This window comes from Microtus ochrogaster, unplaced genomic scaffold (assembly GCF_000317375.1).
Source record: "Microtus ochrogaster isolate Prairie Vole_2 unplaced genomic scaffold, MicOch1.0 UNK2, whole genome shotgun sequence".
NCBI classification, from domain to species: domain Eukaryota; kingdom Metazoa; phylum Chordata; class Mammalia; order Rodentia; family Cricetidae; genus Microtus; species Microtus ochrogaster.
This window is the reverse complement of record NW_004949100.1, coordinates 21,769,243-21,794,147: the sequence shown is the minus strand read 5'-3', so window position 1 is coordinate 21,794,147 and position 24,905 is coordinate 21,769,243. Positions and strand designations below refer to the sequence as shown.

Here is a 24,905-nt window from a genome sequence, read left to right as displayed (position 1 = left end):
CTCTCTATTCGGTTCCATGGGAACATTTAAAAAAGCAATTTGAAAATTCACTCCCAGTGGCTAAACCCCCTTCAAAGTGTCAGGGAAGCCATACAAGTACATAAAGGCACTAAGAGTGATCTCTAATGCACCTCCAGGCTGCAGTTCACCACAGAAAGTGTTAGAACAACAGCTAAATCAGTTCTTGAAATGGCTGGGTAAAACACTGATACTGCCAAAAAACATTTAGTTATTAAGATCAATCCTTTAAAACCCAAAACATGCTATGTAACATTTTAGTGAAGTAGTTTCTTGGAAAGAAAGAGGCATTTAAATTGGTTATAGTGCTGATGCAACTGGGAGAATCAGAAAACAAGACTATCAAATTTGATGCTAAAAACAGTAATAAATACACTTAAACATACAGAGTGGCAATAAATCTGTGAAAAGCAACCTATTTGTTATATGACAATCCCAGAGTGGCATTAAAACAATGGAGAGAGAGTTCCAACTGGAATATGAATAAGAATCCATCAGTATGCCATAAGTTAGTACTAAAAAAAAAGTTTAATATATACAACTATTTTAGAGAACATATATAGGAAATAAAACTATACACTCTAACTTAAAATTTTCTCTTGGCCATGTCCCCTCTCTTCTTTTGTGGGACAAAGGACATGGGCTAATAAGTTAAGTTTAGGAAGGCCCAAGGACGGAGAAACAAAAGCTAAGTATACAAGGCTATGAAAAGAAGTCTAACTAAGAGTGACACACTGTATGTGGAGCCTGCTCCTTCATTTCCTGGCCAGACCCAAATAATCACACAAAAATTATATTAATTACAACACTGCTTGGCCAATAGTTTATGCATTTTTTATAGCTAACTCTTACATCTTGAATTAACCCGTTTCTATTTAATCTGTGTGCCGCCACGAAGTTGTGGCCTACTGGGTAAGGTTCTAGAGTTCTGGCATCTGTCTCCTTCAGCAGCTACATGGCAGCAGCTCCATGACCTCTCCTTGACTCCGCCTACTTTCTATATCTCTGTTTGGATTTCCCACCTGGCTTTACTCTACTAAGCATTGGCTGAAACTGCTTCTTTAATAACCAATGGTAATAAATAATATTCCTAGCATGCAGAAGGGAATCCCATACTGACACACAAAGGCACATCCTGGCTATACAGCTGAAGACATGAATGAGGTTGAGTAAGGCTAGGAGATAAGCAAAATGGCTGGAAACTTTGCTACTCTGAGGACAGTCAAAGGTTACAGAGAAGGAAAGAGGGCAGGATGCCCTTCCCCCTCCAACTCTTTCTACTAATGAAGCTGATCCCAGTCGGGAGTGAGAGACCTAGCCCTACCCTCACACAGCTGCAACACACCCAGTCTGGGCAGCACACTAGAGCTGACCCTGTTGTTGGGGCCAAGTGAGCTAGTCATGAGAGTATGAGAACAGGAGAGCTGACCCCATCAACCCCTAATATTCCCCCTACAGCAATCAGGAGAAGGCCCTGGACCTTGTCTGGAGGCCCCAGAGCCCTGTTTCTTGCTGTAGGTTACATTGGGTGAACTAGCTGAGACACTGGTGGAGAGCTCACCTGGGTAGTGATGATGAGAGAAAGCTTGCAAGCTCATCAATCAGTCCAATTACCACACAGGCCCAGAACCAGGGCTGAGTTGGCCTACCCCAGCATCCACCGAATCTATGAACTGCTCAAGCACATGAAGGGGATAAACCTGCAGATCCACAACAGGAGGATCTCCATGACACAGGACAACAGGAAATCCAAGAGTATTCCCAGTGAGAGCCTATTATCTATGGTGTACAGAAACCACAAGCCTAGCGCCAGACCAATGCACACTTGCAAGTAAAGACGAATGGACTAAAGGGTAAACTGTGTGGCTCACCAGGCCATACTACAGCTTTCAAGACAAGATCCTTCTTTTTGGTTGTTATTGTTGTTGTTTCTATTTTTATTTTGTTTGGTTTTGGTTTTTCTTTTAAAGTTGGTTTTGATGGGAGAGGGCTGCAAGAGCAGAGGACAAATATTAGGAAACAAGAAAATAAGTGAGATTGGGATGCATGATATGAAACTGACAAAGAATCAATAAAAATGAAAAAAGAAAAAGGGTAGCAAAGTACTGGATTAAAAGTGGCAGTATAATGGTTTGGGCTCACAGTATACAGAAAGTATATAGAAAGGGGAAGTATAAATTTACATTCACGCAGAGGGGGGAATATATATATACATGTGCACACATGTGTGAGTACACACATATACATTATATTTATTGTATTTCCTAACTCTGTTCACCAAGAAAGCCCAGCAACAAGTAACAGAAAAGTTGGAGCAAAGAGGAACCTAATATATCAATGGCATAAAATCAATTTCTAAAGCATGTACTCCCTTAAAGGGAAACAGGAATCCTTAAGAGACAGGGCTGGTTTCAATGTTGGGAAGAAACACAGCAAGAGTCTGAAACATTTTATAGTAGAAAGTGAAGGGTAGAGACATCTCAAAGAGACACAGAAGCAGTTTGAAGGACTCTTACTAGTCAAATGAGGCAAACTGAGCAGAAAAGTAAGCAATTAATGGTAGGTGTAGGGAGATATAGGTAGTACATACCTGTGATTCCAGTACTTGGAGGGTAGAGGCAAGAGAATCCGGAGTCCATATTTATAGTGAGTTCATAACCAGTCCAAACTAGGTAAGATTATGTATCACATAAATACTTGTTGTCCAACATATCTTTAGGGCTGCACATGTAAGTCAAACCAGTCAACATAAGCTCTACATATCCCATTACAAGTTATTTATATTTATTTTAAAATAAGATGACAATGTTATTAGGAACTCAATAGAAATCTATGGGATCAGGGAGATGGCACAGTCATTAATAATGTGCTGGACAAGAATGAGAACCTGAGTTTGGATTCCCAGCATCCATATTAGAAAAACAAAAACAAGCCCAGCAAAAGCCCAGCAAAATTTTTCAAAGACCTTGAAAGAATGGTACTCAACTTCATTTGGAAAAGCAAAAAACCCAGGATAGCCAAAACAATTCTGTACAATAAAAGAACTTCTGGAGGCATCACAATCCCTGACTTCAAACTCTACTACAGAGCTACAGTACTGAAAACAGCCTGGTACTGGCCTAAGGACAAGACAGGAGGACAATGGAACCAAATAGAAGACCCGGATATCAATCCACACATCTTCGAACACCTGATCTTTGATAAAGAAGAAAAAAAAAACCAATGGAAAAAAGAAAGCATATTTAACAAGTGGTGCTGGCATAACTGGATGTAGAAAAATGAAAAGAGCCTTATTTATCACCATGCACAAAACTCAAGTCCAAATTGATCAAAGACCTCAACATAAAGCCAGCCACACTGAACCTTATAAGAGAAAGTAGGAAGTACACTTGAACGCTTTGGCACAGGGAACCACTTCTTAAATATAACCCCAGCAGCACAGACACTGGGAGAAACAACAAATGGGACCTCCTGAAACTGAAAAGCTTCTGTAAACAAAGGACAAGGTCAACAAGACAAAACGACAGCCTACAGAATGAGAAAAGATCTTCATTAACCCCACATCAGACAGAGATCTGAGCTCCAAAATATAGAAAGAACTCAAGAAATTGGACACCAAAAGATCACATAATCCAATAAAAAAAAAAAATGGAGTACCTAAACAGAGAACTCTCAACAGAGGAATCTAAATGGGTGAAAGACACTTAAGGAAATGTTCAATATCCTTTGTCATCAGAGAAATGCAAATCAAAACAACTCTGAGATTGCATCTAACACCTGTTAAGAATGGCCAAGATCAAAAACACTGATGACAACTTATGCTGGAAAGGTTGTGGGGAAAAGGGAACATTTCTTCATTGCTGGTGGGAGTGCAAGCTGGTACAGCCCCTTTGGATGTCAGTGTGGCAATTTCTCAGAAAATTAGGAAACAACCTTCCTCAAGACCCATTAATACCACTTTTGGATATATATTCAAAGGATGCTCAAGTGTGCCACAAGGACATGTGCTCAACTATGTCCATAGGAGCTTTGTTTGTAATAGCCAGAACCTGGAAACAACCTAAATGCCCCTCGATGGAAGAATGAATTAAAAAAAAAAAAATGTGGTACATTTACTCAATGGAGTACTACACAGCAGAAAAAATGACATCTTGAATTTTGCAGGAAAATAGATAAAACTAGAAAACATTATTTTAGAAAGACAATTATCACATGTACTCACTCATAGGTGGTTTTTAAACATAAAGCAAAGAAAGCCAGCCTACAAACCACAATCCCAGAGAACTTAGACAACAATGAGGACACTAAGAGAGACTTACATAGATATAATCTACATGAAAAGCAGACAGTATAAAAAGACAAGATCTCCTAAGTAAATTGGGAGCATGGGGACCTTGGGGGAGGATTGAAGGAGGGAGGGGAGAGGCAGAGAGGGGAGCAGAGAAAATGTAGAGCTCAATAAATAGCATGGGGGAAAAAAAACAAAAAAGAAAAACAAAAACAAAACCTGAGCATCTATAACTCAGCATCTATTCCAACACTGGAGTAGAGGCAGAGACAAGTAGATGGAGCTCAGGGATCAGCCAGTCCAGCCAATAAATAAACCCTAGGTTCATTTTTGAGAATGCTGTCTCTAAAGAAAAGTTATGGGAGGGTGAAGGATAATTTAGCTTAGCAGATAAAAGCTCTTATTGTACAAGCCTAATAACCTAAGTCGTCAGGAAAAGCTTGTAGTAATATTTTATCTGTATTTTAATAAATAAAACTTGCCTAAAGATCAGAGTGCAAAGCTAAACCCCTAGAAGCAAGGGAGTGGTGGCATACATCTTTAATCCCAGGACTTGGGAGACGGAGGCAGACAGATCTCTGTGAGTTCAATGCTACCCTTAGCTACACAAGATGGACCCAGAAACAGATCCAGATGGTGGTGGCTCGTAAGTGTTTGGGAATCACACACCTTTAATCCTAGCACTTGAAATCCCAGCACTAGGTAGGTAGAGACAGGAGTGACATGGCTGGGTGGAGAAAGCAATATAAAGGGGAAAAGACAGGAATTCAGTTTGGAATCTGAGGTTTGGTGGAAACAGATGCAATCTTTAGATAAGATCAACCCTTCGGTCTGAGTATTAGCAAAGGTAAAAAAAACTCTCTGGTGTCTGGTTGCCTTGCTTTTCTGGTCTTCAGCTTGAACCACAATATCTGTCTCTGGGTTTGTATTATTTGTTTTACAAAGGCTAAACCAGCTCTTGAAAGCTGTCCTCTGATCTCCACATACACCCACAACATGGGATGTCTATCCAAACAACGCCCTGGAATCTAGGCCTCCGTATTTATATGAATGAATGAACAAATTTAAGATGCAAAAAAGAAAAGTGCTCATCTATTCAATACGGTGTTAATAAATGTGACTGAAACAAAGAATCATCCTTTGGCCACAATGACACAGGTGAATAACACAGAAACACATGCCAAGCTGACCAGTGGGAAGTCTGATTAGTAGATTCTAGTACACTCCTAGACTGCATTCCATTCCCAGGGACGGCACATGGGATGCACTAGGAAGAAGCCTTCCAGCCAAGACTGGGTCTACAAATTGAGAAACAGTCCAAACTGAAGTTGTACTTTCTACAGAATAGTATATGGTCACTCAAATTATAAAGAAAATGAAATATGGGGAAAGATAAGGATTCTGAAGAGAAAGACAATATATGTTACTAGATAGAGATGGGCCAGAAAGGAAAATGGATGATTATTAGCGAGTTGGCAGGGCCTGGACAGGATAGCAGTACTGCTGATTTCATCCTCTGGAGTAGAATGCACTGTAGGTAGGAGAGTGTGTCTTCAGGTGAAAATCACACACAAAAGAGAGAGAGAGAAATGAGATACAGAATTGATGATGCTGGATGCCAACAGGCAGATCAGGTGAAGGAGCACATGACTTCCTTGTATTGTAAATATTGGGCATTTCAAATATAAATTTAGATGAATTCACTGAGGTTCTCTACCTGTCATTCTGGGCTCTTTTTTTTTTAAATCGGTATTCCAATTTTTTATTTTTAAAAACCACCTTTCCCTAAGCACAAAAATCTTTTCTACCTACATTTAACTTTCTTCACAACTACAACCACAACTACTAAGTAAATCTTGGACCCATAACTATCAGCCCAAGGGATAATTTCATATTCACAAATATTAAGTGGTATCTGCACATTCTTGAAAACAAATATCTCAAACATTCTAACTGAACATTTCATCAGCTGAGTTGAGCAAGGAATTCTGTGTGCATGTAAAATGTCTCCCACAGTCTCATGTGTCTCAACTCCTGGTTTCTAGCTAGTGACAGTTTTATAAGGCTGTAGGACCTTGAAGAGTTGGAGTTCACTAAATGGATCAATAGGTGGATCTTCAGGTTTTACATCTGGCCTTCCTAGTGTGGACATAATACCACCATCTGCCTCAAGTTCCTGCTCTCACACCTTCCCTGCCTTGATGGACTATATGCCTTCCTACGACCAGAGCCAAAGCAAACCCTTCCTCTCGAGCTGCTTTCACGTGTTTCCGTCACAGCAGTGGGAAAGGTAACTGTGGTGGTATGAAGAAAATGGCCCCCAAAGGAAGTGGCACTATAAGGAGTTATGGCCTTGTTAGAGAGAGTGTGTCACTGTGAAGGTGGGTTTGGAGGTTTCATATATGCTCAAGATACCTATCGCCTAGTATCTCAGACCACTTCCTGTTGCCTGAAAGATGAAACATGCACACCTGAGACATGATGATTCTCTACAATGTTACCTTCTTTGTGTGTGTCTATATATGAATTCGTGTGGAAGCTAAAGGACAGTTTACTGAAACTGGTTCTCCCCTTCCACTGTAGAGTCTAGGGATCAAACTGAAGTCATCAAGCTTACCAGCAAGTGCCTTTATTTGCTGAGCCATCTCACTGGCCCAACATGTCTGTATGTTTACAGGACTATACAATATAAAGTAAAAAGGTCTGAAGAACTAAATTTTAAACTACCAATATGCATGAAATTCAAACAGTATATATTTAACAAGATGGGTGATATACTGCTACAACTTTACACTCATAGTAAAAACACGATACAGACTACTTCAGACTAGATTGCTTTTAATATTGAGCAGTGTCATACACAGGATTCCATTCTCATATTATTTCCTCCATTCAAAAGGCTGCAGACCCTTTGCCACGCGGTTCAGCATTGCAATGGCACACAAGAGCAGACCATTTACTACTAACCTTATCTCTGTTGTTTCATCAAACCCATAACATACGAGTATTGCCAACTTTGACTGTAAAACACAAAATGCAAATGCAGAAACCAAAAAGGTAATTTTTGATATGTTATGTAGAAATAACCTAAGAGCATGTTTACGTTAAAACTTTTTAGGTCTTTCAACTGAAATGGTGGAACTTAAAACAACAAAGAAAATGTGTATTCCTACTGTTTTGTTTTTTTGGGACAGGGATTCGTGTAGTTCAAGCTTGCTTTGAACTTGAAAAGTTAAATAATCACAGGCATGCACTAACACTCCCAACATAAGTATTCACCTTCTGTATCTTTGGAATACAATGTTATTTACATGTGTTAACAGAGTAATTTTCACAAAGAATTTGCAGGCTAGACTGGACAGAATCTCTGTGAAGTCCAGTTTGATACAGCTGTAGAAAGATAACAGGATGTGGAAGAATTAGGATACAACTGTGAAATGGCATGGCTTATGACCCAATCTTATTACCTGACATCCTGATTCTCCTTGTCTTCGTCCCTCAGAAAGGGATGTATGAGAAAACCACTGGCTAACCTTTCTGTTAAGTCATAGAGAGGTATGATGCAAGAATAGTAAGTACCACTCTAATAGCAACTAAGTTCATGAGTAAATAAGCCCATCACCCAAATTAGGATACATTCCTGGATAGGTGCCAAGAAAAAGTACGCATTTTAAAATTTCTATTTGCTGACTTAAATAGGGTCCTAAAGAGGTTGCCAAAGCCTTCAGAGGAAAAATTTTAAGTTTTAAAATATCTAAATGATTGACCTAAACTTTAAAATGATTTACTAAAAACAGTTTCAATTTTACCCAAGAAATTAAATAAGCTTTAAGTCTAGAAACCATTAACTACTCTTTTTTTCAAATGAACTGAATACTAAATAACTTACCTGAATACTGGAAACCATGGTATGTAAGTCTCACTATAACATCAAGCTAGAAATTATGAAGAATGAAAAGAAACACACAATCTTTGCTTTCTGTGCAGGCTCAATCTGTTTTATACTCTATGGCTAAAAATGGACAGAACTTCATTCATAGCACATGCATCAAAAAAACTCTCTGTATTATAGCATGTCATGGGTTAGGTGTCTGCAGCACATGATGGTCAGTGACGTCAAAAACAACAATGGAGTCAGTCAGTGCTGGCGCACACCTTTAGTCCCAGTACTGACGAGGCAGAGACAGGCAAATCTCTGAGTTGGAGGCCAGCCTGGTCTACAGAACAAGTTCCAGGACAGGTTCCAAAGCTACAGTGAAACCTGTCTTGAAAAACCTAAATAAATAAATAATCTATTTTATTTTTTTGAACTGTAATGTCCATATAACATGCAAAAGGCAATAAAAGAAAATTCACAAGCCAGGTGCAGTAGTGCATGCCTTTTTTAATCCTAGCACTCTGAAGGCAAGCAGGTTGCTTTCTAAGAGTCCCAGGCCAGCCTTGTCTACAGACCCAGCTCCAGGCCAACCAAGGTTATGTAACGAGATCCTATCTCAAAAAATCAAAACAACAAAAGAGAAAGTTCATTTAAGTATATTATACAAATTTTTTTAAAGGGTGCTTCTAGAAGATTAAAAAAAAACATAAGTTCAAATGAAATTATCATCACAGGCAAGGAGAACTAATCTTTCTCTCTAGAAAACCAGTGAGACTGCTCTGCTCAAGGCCTGCTTACAGGATTGGCATTAGCTGGCACCTGGAAATTTACAGAAAGCTAGATTTCTAAAGAGCTCCCACCATCAACTGATAAGAAAGGCTCACTATGCCTGACCTACAGGTGCAAACAAAATGGTTATGCTCGGCACCTGTTTTCAGTCTCAGACTCTGGAACTATGTATATACATGCCAGTCATGGGGTATTTTATTTCTGTGATGGTCACCAAGCCCTGCAAGCAGCCACTAACAAGCTTCCCAGTTTCATTGTCACATAGGAACACTGTCACAGTTTCTTGGAGAATTAGATGTGACTTTTGCGACTGTACTGGGAGAAACTGTACCTGGTTTTCCCCCAAACTTCACCCCATTGATATTCTCCTTTTGCTGATTCTGCTTTCCATCTTTCTGTTGTAAGAAGTCATGGAGGGTTGTAAAAACAATTATCACAAAGAATCAGGCCTGTATGTTCTCACAGCAAATTACCAAACTTGAGAGTGGTGATGGAAATCCCCAATAGATTTGCTTTCTTGCACTATTAATGAGGGAAAACATTGTCAATACCATTAAGTCTACCATGTTCACATTACACTTATTTGATCCAGCAGCAAAAACATTTCACTATTATTTTATTCCCATTATCTTAATTTTGCAACATATCCAGTAAACAGAAATTCAATCTCATGCAAAATTCTTAACCAGTGGAAAGCAGGTCAAACTTACAAGCCATTAGGGGAAACTGTTATGTTGTAATCAACAGAGGACTACTTTCTAGGCAGGATCAAACAACAGAAGACCAATCACTAAAATCTGGCTACCTGAAAAACATAAAACTTAACAATATTGGGAACGAATCTCAAAGAAAGTCATCATTTCCCACACCTCTAAGTTATATGTAACTTCTGTTATTTTATACAGTAGACATAATGACACAAATGAAGGCAAAGTTTCAAATGAAGCCCTAAATTATATCACAGACTCTACAGCTCCCAAAGACTGGCTTGCCACCAGACTGATTTTCCACAGGTCAACCTTATTAAGCAGGTTGCCAGGAATGCAAGTGAGAACAGCTTACTCCTCCATGCTCTGATGACTCTCTTGTGGTGAGGGATACTCTGAAGAAATGCAAGGGAGCTTGGAAATTTTACTTTTGGAAAAACTACTCTTTACACCATTTAATCTTTTTTTTTGGGGGGGGGGTCCAACACAAGGTTTCTCTGTCGCTTTAGAGCTTGTCCTGAAACTAGCTCTTGTAGACCAGTCTGGCCTCGAACTCACAGAGATTCGCCTGCCTCTACCTCCTGAGCACCAGGATTAAAGGTGTGCGCTACCACTACCCGGCTCTTTACGCAATTTAAAAGACCGAGGAAATGTTGGAAAACAAAAGAATATAAAAATTAAAATAAAATTAGCATAGTGTTTATTAATAACAGTATTACTAATGATGGAATACTTTTCAGCCTTAAAATCACCACTAAAACTTTCTAATCTATGTAAACTACTAGGCCAAGGGTACTTTTTTTTTTGAAGAGATGAGGTCTCACTATGGAACTCACTGTAGACCAGGCTGGCCTCAAATTCAGATTCTCCTGCTTTTGCCTCCCAAATCCTGGGATTAAAGGGATGAGCCATTTACACTGGGCTTAGGCTAGGAATATTTATGATTTATAAGAATGTGATATGAAATAAGACAATAAAATTTTGTGGCACACTGAAATTAAAATAATCAAAAGGAAGGGACTGGGAATAGGGCATTGTGGGCAAAGTGCTAAACGTACAACATGAAGACCTGATTTTGAATCACCAACACCTATGAAAAAAGCCAGGCACAGCAGCATGTGCCTGTAACTCTAATACTTTGGTAACTGGGGGCAGAGGTGGATTCCTGGAGCCCACTAGCCAGTCAATAAAGTTAAATTAGTTCAGTCAAAACTGTCTCAAAAAATAAGGTGGGAAGCAAGTGACAAATACATCCAAAATCAACCTTTGGTCTTCACACACATATATATACACCACATACACGCACACAACAATCAACTACGTAACTAACAACGTCTTTTGAAGGGACCCAGAAAATCCAGTATTTATTGGTCTGTCTTTAGCACTATGATATTATGTAACTGTTTTCAGCCCTGACTTTGTTTGCTTGTATTCTCAAAAGCTAAAGCTTTAGTCCTTCTAATAAACCAAGCTGTTTCTCTTTGTCGGCATTTAATTAATTTATTTATTTATGTGGAAGTGTGCATGGAGGTCAGAGGACAATGTGACCTCTGATTTGGGATTTGGTTTTCTTTTCATTTGGTCATGCAGACTGAACTCAAGGTCATCAAGCATGGTAGTAAGTGCCTTTACCCTCAGAGTCATCATGACAGCCTAAACCCAAGATCTTACTTTTACTTAGAACCGTACTGCTTATCCCTCAGGCAGTGCTGACTATCTGTAACTCAGAGAAGGTAAATAATATTTGTCCGCTACAGTCTAGTCAAGGACTTTTAATAGACTAGGGGAAGTCTATGCTAATTTAGTCAATGAAATAACTTTGTATAGATGTGTCAAATTTTGGAAACTCAAGAGGGTATAATAACATTAATGAAAATAGTCCTCACTGTCCTGGAACTTATTCTGTAGATCACACTGGTCTCAAACTCAGAGATCCACCTGCCTTTGCTTCCTGAGTGCTGGGACTAAAAAGGCGTGAGCGATCACATCTGACTATAAATAGAGGGAATTTTAATCTGGAACCACAAAGCTGTTTCTGGGAGTCTCAAAAGCTACAACCAGATGACTTTCAAAGACTGTGAGTAAAGCCTGTGTTCTCAACACACCTCCAAAGGATTTATTTTTTTTTTAATTTATTTATTATGTATACAACTTTCTGCCTCCATGTATACCCAAATGCCAGAGGAGGGCGCTAGATCTCAGTACAGATGGTTTGGAGCCACCATGTGGTTGCTGGGAATTGAACTCAGGACCTCTGGAAGAGCAGACGGCGCTCTTAACCACTGAGCCATCTCTCCAGCCCCCTCCAAAGGATTTAAAAACTCATAGTGCACCATAGTTTTTCATAAAGTTATCTAATTAAAGCTGAAAAACAGTATTATGAAACATCCAATTTTAATGATGTGTAACTGTAATCCCGTCATTTGGGAGCCTGGGGCAGGAGGAGTCCCTTTCAGAAGCTAGCCTGTATACATAGTAAGATCTTGTCTCAAATAAATACATACATTAAGAGAGAGAGTCTACACCATGATGAATGGGACTGAGGGTATATAGCTAAGTAGCAGAGTGTTGGCCTAATATATACAAGGTCCTGGGTCTGATGACTACACTGTAAGCAAGCAAAAGGGAGGTAGGGAGACCCAGACAACTACGTATGATCAGCTATCATAAATAAAAATTAAGTCACTTAATTCTAAGATTAAAAAAACTGTCTAGCTGGAAGTAGTGGTGCATGCCCAGCACTAGAGAAGCAAAGGCAGGTGGATTGGTGAGTTCAAGGGCAGCCTGATCCACATACTGAGTTCTGAGTTCCAGAACAGCCAGGGCTACACAGAGAAACTTTGTTTGGGGGGGGGGGGGTGACGGCAGTGTCTAGTTTGGAAAACGATGAACATAATTTGGAAAGTTAAATCTATGTCTTGGAACATCAGCCTGAAAAAAACTCAATAATGGACAGAGGTTACAGAAACGAAACTACTATCTAAAGTTACTACAATTTCAACTGTGAGCAACTATAATTCCATCTGCTTTCTAATGGCATTCAATGTGTTCAAAACCCAGCAAAAACTTGAATTCTAAAATGTGATATATAGACTAGAACTATTTGCTGATGTCTAGTAACCATCTGGTGGACTTGGAAATCTTACAATGGACTTTTAAATCAGAATCTTAAAAAAGTTCATGGAAGCATAAATTAAAATTTAAATGAAAACAGACAAAATAAAGTTTAATTTCTTTAGTTATACATAGACTATGGAGATTTGCTAATCTGCAAACCAGTATTATCACTTTAAAAATATACTACTGAACATTGTGAAATCTGGTAAATATTTTCCATCAAAAAACTAAAAAGCAAGAGCACAGGTGGTTTCTAGTCTGCAGGAGCAACGGTCTTTTCTGGGTAAATTGAAAGTTCAATACCTGTTGATAGCAGAAAAGGCAATAGGGGATGTGGGGACAGGGGTCCTAGGAGGCAAGGTTCTACTGGAATGTGACACATTGGCATCTCATCACTGAGACAGAAGGGAGCTTGGGACCAGCAAAATCTGTTCCTAGAACTGCCTTTTTTGGCTGCACCTCTTCCTGTATTTCACAGAGGTTAGAGCCAAAGGGCCAGGCTCTAGTCCAGCGCTATCTCTGGTACTAATGTCCCATCAGCCTCTCTTTGAACCCAACAATAGCTCTGTAGGTCCTGACACTTCAGCACTGTTAGCAAACATAACCCAACCTCATGCTTTGTCTCCTGGCTATCCATTCTACTTGGGGCAATGGAACTTGGAGCTATTCAATGTTAGCCCTGTACAAAAAGGACCCTGTTGCCTGGAAAAGGGTGTTGCTAGCAAGGCCAATAGAAAGGATTCTGTAAGCACCTCAAGCCTGGCTTCAAGGTAATCCATTTTCTGGATCCTTTCTACACAATCAAGGTGTCTAGCCTGTCCCCTTTCCTTTTCATTCCAGGCAGTGATCCCCTGGAGAGGGAATGGCTAGCACTGGCAGCTAGGCCATTCCTGCATTGTCATGCCCTATGCTCAGTGGCTAGCAACTGAAGGCAACATACTGAAAAGACTCACTGGCCTAGATGCATATGCTCAAATGACCAAGTGACCCTCTCTCCCCATATTGCTAGCACTCTCTTTCCACTCCCACTTTCATATGCACTTATGCAGACTAGACCTCAGGGCACTTTCTCATAGGTCCCTCTGTCCTCCGTTCTTACCACCTTACCTCGATCCTCTACCCACCTATAAGCCTCCCTAACTCTCACTTTTTAAAGATTTATTTATTCATTTATTTTGTATGCAGTGCTCTATCTGCATGTATGCCTGCAGGCCAGAAGAGGGCACCAGATTGCATTACAGATGGTTGTGAGCCACCATGTGGTGCTGGGAATTGAACTCAGGACCTCGAGAAGAACTACCAGTGCTCTTAACCACTAAGCCATCTCTCCAGCCCTAAGTCTCACTTCTTCTTCACCCTTTGCAGAAGGACAAAGTTCTTGTCACCACTTACCTGCTACTCCTCACCCATACCTGCCCCAATGTCAGCAGCTCATCAGCTTCAGAGCGTATATGCCCAGCCTGCAAAGCTGCAGAACATGATGCTAGAACAGTAACAATGCTGTGTGTGCCTATCAACTGCTGCATAGCAGTGTGGCTACCTGCTTAAGAGAACTACTACAAAACCTGAATGTGCCAGATTGCTGTGCTTTATGCTTACAGCTGAGGATGTAAGCTCTTGGTTTCCTGCTCCAGCAGTCATGCCTCCCCAACATGATGGACTCATGATGGGGCCATAAACCAAAACAAAAACTCTTCCCTCTATAAATTGCCTTGATCATGGTATTTTATCACAGCAACAGAAGAGTGGTTAATACAGAGGAGAAAGATACACACATTAAAGCTAAATGAGCCTTTTTTACCAAGATAGCACCTGCAAGGAATGGATGAGCATACAAATACAAGGCCCAAAGCTGCACTAAAGATACCAAGCGAAGAAGGCTGAAAGGTATTCACAGTCCATCCACACATGCCCATCTTCAGGCAGTCCAAGATACTAAGGCTCTATCTAGAGCAGTGGTTCTCAACCTTCCTAATGTTGTAACCCTTTAATACAGTTCTTCATGTTGTAGTGACCCCCAACCATAAAATTATTTTCATTGCCACTTCCTAACTGTAATTTTGCTACTGTTATGATTCATAATGTAAATATCTGATATGCAGAATATCTGATATGTGACCCCTGGGAAAAGGGTTATTTGACATCCACCCCCAGGGGTTGTGACCCACAGGTTAAGAAACACTGCTCTACAGATAACCCAAAGGTTCCTGGTACAAGTGCTCAGGTACTGGACCACTATGCCACCAAACTCCCCTTGACCAATTGACCCAGAGAGGAAGTAGATAGAAGACAACAAATCTGTTTCACTGTGGGTGTCCATGTCAATATCACCAGACAAAATAGGCTACAAAAATAGGCTCTGACATTGACATGATACATGTCAACACCCTGATCAAGCACTAAGGGTGAGAAGGCACATACATGGTCCACTGGCTCCTGATCTGGATGCCTTTGTATACTGTCAACCAAAGTAGGGTCATCTAAACTGAGCACAGTCTTCTAGATCCAAATCTATTTTCACTATAAATAAATTAAAACTGTAGGTCCAGCAAAATGGTTTAGCAAATAGGTAACTGCTGCTACTCCTGACTATGAGCCCCAGAACCCAAACAGTGGGGAGAACCAATCAAAACTATTCTTCAGCTCAAGAATGTACATGTGTGAGCTCATACAGGTACACACACACACAAATGTCATAAAAAAAAAACTTTTATGCAAACTAAAAATATCAGTATGAAGTCAGTACATATTCATGATTCTAAGTTTTGTTTTGTTTTGACAAGGTCTAGCCCAAACTACTGATCTCTTTCTTCAGCCTCCTGAGTGCTGGGATTATAGCAATGTATTCTAAATTTTCTTTTTGAAATTTATTAAAGCAATGAGCAATCCAACAGCAATAAACATCCCTGACAACTGACTGTGATCACTAAGGCCCATTTCCCATTTGAGGAAACCAGAGCTCTTTATAAAGAAATAGCTGATTCTGGGGCTAGGGCAGGAAATGCACACAGGATTAACCTGAGAAAATGAAGTTATTCTCATCAAGAACAGAGGACTCCATCTGGACACAGACAGACAACAGACAATATCTAAAGCACAACTGTAGCCAGGTGAACGATGACACCTGCCATTCCAACACCTCAGAAGCAGAGGCAGAAGGAGTCAAGAATTCAAGAGCAGCCTTGCTTACACAGTGAGTTAGAGACCAGTCTAGGTTACATGAGATCTTGCTTTGGGGGGGTGAGGGAGGGCATGCTGAAGAGATGGCTCAGTGGTTAACAGCACTGACTACTCTTCCAGAGGACCTAGGTTCAATTCCCAATATCCACATGACAGCTCATCTGCAATTCCAATCCTAGGGGATTTGATAAACACAGGGAAAATATCTATCACATAAAAAAAATATTAATAAATAAGAAAGAAATCAGGAGCTGGACATGGTTCAGCAGTTAAGAGCATTTATTTCTTTTTCTTTTTTTTTTTTTTTTTTTTTTTTAATTTTTCTAGACAGGGTTTCTCTGTAGCTTTTGGTTCCTGTCCTGGCACTAGCTCTTTCTAGACCAGGCTGGCCTCGAACTCACAGAGATCCGACTGCCTCTCCTCCTGAGTGCTGGGATTAAAGGCGTGCGCCACCACCGCCCGGCTAGAGCATTTATTTCTCTTGCAGATTGCCTGAATTCGGTTTCCAGCACTCAAACGAGGTGGCTCACATCCATCACCTTGAACTGCAGCTCCAGGGGACTCTGATGCCCCCTCTTCTGTACTCCGCAGGCACCTGCACTTTGTGCACATACCCTCACATAGACACATACACGTACATACAATTAAATAATAAGATTTTCAGATAATTTAAATTTTTAAAAAGAAACTAAATTTTATTTTTTAAAAAAGGAAGCTGGGTGGTGGTAGCACATGCCTTTAATCCCAGCACTCGGGAGGCAGAGGTAGGCAGATCTCTGTGAGATCGAGACCAGCCTGGTCTACAGAGCGAGTTCCAGGACAGTCTCCAAGACTACACAGAGAAACCCTGTCTCAAAAAACAGGGGAGGGAAAAAAGAGGAAAGAAAGAAAGCAAAATGAAAGGAACAGAGAACAACTACATTGGTTTTTAAAGCCCATCAAATAAAGATCCATGACACTTTAAGAAACAATTGGTCCCAACAGGCAGTCACCAGAGCACCAACTAATTACCCCCAAACCTAGCAAAACAAAGAAGGTAAATAGATGTAAGATGTTTTCTTTGTACAAGGATTTGAACTAATAAATGTCAGTAAGATATAATGAGAAAATCGTCTTTTATGTTAGGCAAAGAACTCTACCACTGAGATGTTCTCTCCAAAAGAACAGCACCTTTTATCGTTCTTGGGGTACGGTCAAAGCAGCACTGCGGCTCCTAACATCTGTGAGTGAAAGCTATTAGAAAGGCTGTTAGTACCTGACCAGGCCTGGGTGGAAATAAAGAGTTGAGTATAAAAAAAAAAAAAAAAAAAAAAAAAACTGAACAACCTAATGATGATACCAACAGGAAGAACACAGAGCTTGCCATGCTAATGCTGACCAAAGGCTTCAGAACTAATGGCCTGAATACAGGAAGTACAGGGGTTAAACAAAGCTACACAACCAGCCAAACAGAACACGCACAGGTGAAGGGAAAGGAGAAAATAGACTACACTTGTGTAGACAGTTCTTGCATGTGTGAAAATTTCTGACTCCTGCATTAAAAAAACGAATTGTAAAGACAACTTTTGAGACAAAGCAAATGTGAACAACATTCTGGCTAGAGTATGTTAAGGAATTTAAGAACTTGTTAACACTAACACAACTGTGGCTATAATTTTTAAAAGTCCAAATGTGCTAGTAGATATATTAAGAGTTGAATTAGTATCTAGGATTCCTTTAAAATGTCACATAGTGGAGGGGGCAGTAGAACAAAATAAATACATGCCAAAATGTAAATTATGTGAAATCAATCTTTTGTTTCTACAAATTTCTATTATCTTAGTTTTTTTCAGCAGTATGTACATGTATTTCTAAATGCCTAATTTTAAAAGTCTCTAGAATATTTACTCTAGTCTCTAGAGTATTTACTCTATCTTTCATTTTCCAAAACTAAAAATCCCTACTTCAATACATTTATGATTACCTGCTTTATAAACAAATACCGCCTAGCCAGGCAGTAGAGGTGCACACTTTTAATTGCAGCACTTAGGAGGCAGAGGCAGGTGGATCTCAGTGAGTTTGAGGCCAACCTGATCTACAAACCAAGTTCCAGGACAACCAGGACTGTTACACAAAGAAACCCTATCTGGAAAAACAAACAAACAAAAACAACAACAAAAAGATACTGCCGCTTCTCTTCGCCTTTCCTTCGCCATCGTGCGCCACCTGCCTGCCTAGCCTTCTCGCCATGTCTTCTCACAAGACTTTCAGAATCAAGCGGTTCCTGGCTAAGAAACAAAAGCAAAATCGTCCTATTCCCCAGTGGATTCGGATGAAAACTGGCAACAAAATCAGGTACAACTCCAAGAGAAGACACTGGAGGAGAACGAAGCTGGGCCTGTAAGGAGTCAACAATGAATGGCAAAACAATTAATGATGAATCGTGATCCTTGATGAGTGTTCAACTACAAGATGAAGTTCAACATTTTCAATCTGGAGACTTGATTATGTTTAAGTTGGGAGTGGTTTGCCAGTAATAAAATGTAGAACCTTTTGGAAAAAAAAAAAAAGATACTGCCTATACACAGCTAAGATCCGTCAGGCAGAAAGTTGATCTGATAATGTGCTACTTCATCCTGCTTTAGTGAGATCTGAGACTGTCACTGTTTTTAAGACCCTGCAGCTGTCTCATCAACACCTAATCACAGTTAATACTACAATCCAAACAATTTACACTGTGACTTCAGGGGTAACCAGTCATATATAATGTTTGCCATAAAAGCTGGCCTCAACCTATATGCACACACTGCTGTCCTGTCCTGGAACTCAGGGTGTAGCTCACACTGTTTGTCCAGTTCAAGCCCCAACACAGCAAAACAAAAGAAATACCAAAACTCTGCCATCCTGTGGGTCTTTCTAGAGTCTTTTAAGCAGCGGTTCTTAAACTGTGGGTCACAATCTCTTTGGGGGTCAAATGACCCTTTCACAGGGGTCACCTAAGACTATTGGAAAATACAAATATTTACATTATGATTCATAACAGTTGCAAAACTACAGCTATGAAACAGCAACAAAAGTTATAACATGAGGAACTATATTAAAGGGTCACAGCATTAGAAAAGCTGAGAATCACTGCTAGCATATGAACCTAATACTGTAGTAAGGGAACTGCAGGCCTCTTCTCACAGCCTGGCTCCTGGCCACCTGGCCAGCTTATACCCCGAAATAACAACACACAAATTGTATTCATTTAAACACTGCCTGGCCCATTTGCTCTAGCTTCTTACTGGCTAATTCTTACATCTTGATTTCCCATTTCTATTAATGTGTGTAGCACCCCAAGGTGCGCTTACCGGGAAGATTCTAGCCTACATCCATCCTGGGTTGGAGCTTCACGGTGTCTGTCCCAGAGAGCAGAGCTAAGGCATATAAGCTCACTTCCTCTTCCTCCCAGCATTCTGTTCTGTTTACTCCACCCACCTAAAGGCTGGCCTATCAAATGGGCCAAGGCAGTTTCTTTATTAGCCAATGACCTTCCTCCATCATAATACTGCTAGCATATTAACCTAATACAAGTAAATGACCAAAGATTTTTCTATAACTTTATCTGAATTTTTAAAATCCGAAGAAGTTTCAGATTTTAAAAGTCCAACATGTTAAAAATTAAGAGTGCACATACCCCTGCACTCTCAGAGACAAGTACTTTGCTACTGGAGCTTACAGTACCATTTGAGGAAATGTAAAGTCTAGCACTAGTTGAAAAGGCCAAAGTTTTCTGGGACGGCAGGAAAATGAACACTAGTTCCTTCACTGATCAGGAAGTTAGTCTACTCTGGAGTCGGAATTCAAAATTCTTCTCCAGTTGTGGCAGATACCAACAGTACTTACTATCTTGCAAAATTCTAAAGCTACATTTACAAATTACCAAAAGAATCTTCAACGTCCCTGACAGTGTCCGACTGTAGAACACAAACCTCCCCCAGGCTAAGGATGGAGCTCAGTGAGAGGCATGTGCTGTGACACACAAGGTTCCAGCTTTAATCCTCAGCATGGAGAAGGAGAGAACTAGACTCTAAAAAGCACGTGTGGCATTACTTTTTATTGACTCAAGAAGGAATTTCAACACTGAGTCCCTTCCTTAAATATTTAAGTGGATTGCTGAAACACTGGTCCTCATACCACATCACTCTACTCCAGCAACCCTACAAAAGAAACAACTACCACTTTCATTCCACCCAGCAACCAACAGGCAGGCAGTGTGGTTGCTAAGATGACAAGCTCTGGTGCCAGGATGAGTTCAAATTCCTGTTCTCTGGGCCTCATTCTCCCATCTGTAAACCTACCCTTGTAGTACAGTCATGAAAATCAGCTTTGCTTTGAAGACATGAACACTTAGTGACATTTGACCATCATTTTTTATAACCACTACTATCTCTCACATTATACCTTATTAGAGATATAAAGGATTAGAATAATTTTTAAGAAATTACTCTGTGATAAATAACCTCCATCCCACTAAATCCTTTTAAAAGTAAGGTAAACAAGGTTCTATGACACTTCTTCAAAATATATTCAGATGTTTCCTTTACAGCATTTCATCTTATTTGTACAGACTACAGAGCATATTTTAGTCTCTAGGATTTTGTTTCAATTTAAACACAATTAAGACAATGTGCTAGACTTTTCTCACTGCCACAGAAATAATTAAAAGGAGGAAAGATTTCTTTTGCTGCATAGTTTCAGAGGTTTCATTGCACAGTCTCTGGTGCCTATGGTGGTCAGAAGAGAGAGTGCCGGACTCCCTGTAACTGGTTCATGGTTGTTGTGAACCACATGAATACTAGGAACCTCTGTAAGAGCAGCAAGTGTTTTTTACTGTTAAACCATCTCTCTAGCCCCAATACAGTTGTACTTTTAGCAAGACATATGACAAGAAAATATAGTTATATTTTTAATTATGTAAAATTTTACCTATATTTTACAATGAAACCAATAAAATAACTAAAATTTACTTTAAAAAATAAGGGGGCATTAGCACTGGTGGTACTGGTTTTCCAAAAAGAAAAAGAAAAAAATTCTCTGTACATCAATAAACACAGTTTTCCAGGCATAGTAAATACAACACATCTGCAGTCCCAATATTTGGGACATAAGGCAGAAGGACAGATTACTGTAAGTTTGAGATGAACTGTTCTACATACAGTCCAAGTGCCAGGCCAGCCAGGAATACACAACAAGATCCTGTGTTCCTACATATACTTCTCCCACCTACCCCACAAAAAAAAACCAAAACTGGAAATATGGCTCAGCAGCCATTACTCACTCCAGTTCTAGGGTATCCACTGTCCTCTCTGGCCTTCACAAGCACTAGATAACGCATGTGGTACTCAGACATATGCAGGAAGGCAAAAACCCTTAGATACATTAAAAAAAAAATCTTAAAGGCCAAAAACCTTTAAACTATTTGTTGCATTTATCTATCTATCTATCTATCTATCTATCTATCTATCTATCTATCTATCTATCTATCTATCTATTTGAGGGTGGGCTTGCCACAGTACTATGGAAGTTTCAGGCATGGGTTCTCTCCTTTCACCTGATTGGACCCAGGGATGGAAAGCAGGTCATCAAGACTTGCCAGTCCACAAGCAAAAACCAGCTCTCTTTTTCTACAAGATTACCTAGCCAAGGCTGATACAGAAATGCACGGAATGTATTCTAGAGCAGTGTGCTTCAACTGTTAAACTGAAGATACACAGAAGATTTCTGCCTGCTCCTAAGATTCCTATTAGAAGGGCTAGCAGTCATCCTCACCACATGTTCCTTCACTGCAAATCTTGTCTTCCATTACCACTGTTTGGTAAGCTAAAAGACCAAATCAAAAAGATGACTCAAATAAAAGGCTAAGTGCAGTGGCTCACACTTGTAAATCCAGTATATGAAAGTAGCGGTAGGAAGATGAATCCAAGCTTATCTGCAACTACGCTGTAAGTTTGAGGCCAGCCTGAGGTTCATTAAGACCCTATCTCATGGTGGTTCACACAGAAACTCACAACCAGACAAAGCATCAGGAGTGCTCAACCACAAAATGAACTCTGTATCACATCCCCTCCCCAAGGCTCAGGGATTATCTCAGAAGAGAAGACAAGAAAGGAAAACAAGAAGAGGAGCAAAACAGTACCTTCTGGAGATAATAAAACCATTTATGCTTATAGGTTCACAGGAGCTATGACTCATTGCACAGGACCTGCACAAGAGCAAGCCAGTCAGCATTCCAGAATGGAGTGAACAGGGGGTTCATAAGCCCCCACCCCTAGGTGGGGACACTCAATGGCTGCTGCGGGAGGAGGGCCATTTCTCTTTAAAGGTGTGGCTCCTGGTAGGTCAATCATACTCCGGTGGATGGTCCCTCATCCAGTATCCGGTCAACACAAATGAGTTCATGGGTTGTTTTAAAAAGGAATGAAGTCAAGTAAAATGAAGAGTTCTTACCTTCATTTCTGGGAGGAGCTAGGGTGAGGAATGAGGGTGGTGAATAAAATCAAAGTGAATTGTATGATTATCTCAAGGGATAAAAAAAAAAACAGTTTGCCAGGCAGTGGTGGTGCATGCCTTTAATTCCAGCACTCAAGAGGCAGAGGCAGGCAGATCTCTGTGAGTTTAAAAACCCAGACTTTAGAGGACTCAAAGGAAAAGTAAACATCAGCTAGAAAGTCTCACTCTTTAGGATGCATCTAAATCCCGCACACCTTGTTCTGTTTCCTATAACCAAGCTTAATGAGCTCCAGGTACACAGTTTGGACTTAATCAAGACACGAGCTACTTTGGAAACTAAGTTCAACCGCAGTTGAAGTTAAGATCAACCAAAAAGCACCTGTTTATTTCAGGTATCGTCTATGGATAGCTGGTCTGCACCAGCACATTATCTTCATCAAATTCCAATGTGGTAAAGTAGAAAGTAATCCCATTTTACAAAGAGGGTTAAAAGGCTGAATCATTTTGGTAAGCTAAGGAAGCTGAGGTATGCAGAATAATTAGACTTCACTAGCAGCAACTGCAAAATCACTTCACAAGGCTGTTAAGACTCCATACACATTATAGGTCCTGAAAGACTGTTCACCTCCTAGAAGCACTAGACATTCAAATCAACTAACAAATGCCAAACACCACTCAAGTCATGCCTTCATAGTAGTCCCTGTATGTTATTTGGTAAAAAAGAAAATGACATGCTGAATGCAAATAAAACCTTGCTGAAGTCATTAAAAAGAATGACAGATCTGGAAGCAAGTGGATCTCTCTGAGTTTGAGGCCAGCCTGGTCTACAAAGTGAGTTCCAGGACAGCCAGGGCTGTTTCTCAGAGAAACTCTTATCTCAGAAAAACAAAACAAAAAAAAAAAAAACAAGAGAAATCTGAATGAGGCTGCCTGTGATGTTACACAGACACATGGAAGATAGAGGTAAGTTATCAATCATCCTTGGCTACAAAGGGAGTTTGAGTTATACAAGACCTGAGTTATACAAGTCTTTGTCTCAAAATAACAGAAGACCAGTTAGGAAGCTTCAGAAGGTAAAAGCACTTACCACGTGAGTAAAAGCACTTACCCTGGAAATCACACAGTGGAAGAGAGGAAAAGACTCTGCAAAGTTGTTCTCTGACCTCGATATACTCTTCCCACACACACATACAAACATAATAAGCAAACTAACTAGAAAGCGTGTTGTAGTCAGAAACTATTCACCTCTTCACAGTAAATATATGTCCCCTTTCTCCTAAGTCAGGCGGCACTGCTCCAGCACAGCCTGGACCAGAGTTCAAGCGGGGAAGAGGGATAAAAGGGGGTGGAGAGGAGTAGAGCACAATCCTTCCACCACACTGTCTTGTAGAATTTAAACCATAAAAACAAAACCAAATAGTCAAATTTGGTGGCTCATGTCTTTAATCCCAGCACTCAGAAGGCAGAGGCAAATGAATCTCTGAGTTCAAGACCAGCCTGGTCTACAGAGTGTGTTCCAGGACAACCAGAGCTACACAGAGAAACCCTGTCTTTAAAAACTATATGCTATGTAGTAACCACTATTATTACATTTAGTCGCTCCCAACAAGCCCTTAGGATGATTACTATAACTAACTTCACATGTGGATGCTAGCTATCTCAGAAACTGTATACAACATGGTAAACAGAAGTTACAACTTAATCCCAAAAAGTCCTAATAATTCCTCACTATACTAGTTTACAGAGCAGTTCATGCTCCCAACAGACTAGCACAGCTACCACATGTACTGGCCTCTCTGAACCTCATCAAGCACTCTGTAAAGTAGTTTCAATGTATTTTTCACTAAATATATCTACAACTTTGTTGAACAGTGATTTTTTTATCCCCATTTTGCAAAAAAAAAATATGAATTAATTTACCTTCAACTCAAAAAACTGTACCTAAATTTCAGCAATCAATAAAGGATAGAAAGATTTCTCTGTGTCCTAGCTATATACCTTTAATGACTAACACCACTAACTGGGCGGTTTTTAAAAGTCATCTTACCTATCAGTTTAAGTAAATCTTTTTCTCTGTACATCTTTGCTGAAAGGTTCAATAGCTCCAAATGTTCATTTCTGCTACAGAAGTGATTACATTTTCTCTTTTATTTTTTTTCCAAAAGAAAAATTTATTATGTACATTGCAGGAAAGCAGTCAGCTGGGCAGAAGCTAGAGTACCGTTAAGAGCCAAAAGCATTATTTTCAATGAAGCTTATTAAGTAGTCATCAATGGCTAAAAGAAATAGTGTTCTGGGGGGCTGGAGAGATGGCTCAGTGGTTACGAGCATTGCCTGCTCTTCCAAAGGTCCTGAGTTCAGTTCCCGGCAACCACATGGTGGCTCACAACCATCTGTAAAGAGGTCTAGTGCCCTCTTCTGGCCTGCAGACATTCACACAGACAGAATATTGTAT

General features: G+C 40.0%; 2 protein-coding genes across 5 annotated transcripts in view; one reads left to right on the top strand and one right to left on the bottom strand.

Annotated features, from left to right (window-relative positions):
* The window catches only part of Arid4b (AT-rich interaction domain 4B), a 116,729-nt gene that overhangs the window by 78,687 nt on the left and 13,137 nt on the right, over positions 1 to 24,905 (bottom strand). The gene's annotated exons all lie outside the window — the stretch shown is intronic.
* On the top strand, positions 18,145 to 18,511 carry LOC101988389 (60S ribosomal protein L39). The gene has a single exon (XM_005365432.3). It carries the CDS (start codon positions 18,204 to 18,206, stop codon positions 18,357 to 18,359), a length of 156 nt encoding a protein of 51 aa, XP_005365489.1. The 5' UTR covers positions 18,145 to 18,203; the 3' UTR covers positions 18,360 to 18,511.

Bases quoted from the DNA above. Each gene is read 5' to 3' on its own strand.
- LOC101988389 (XM_005365432.3), top strand. From the start codon at position 18,204: ATGTCTTCTCACAAGACTTTCAGAATCAAGCGGTTCCTGGCTAAGAAA.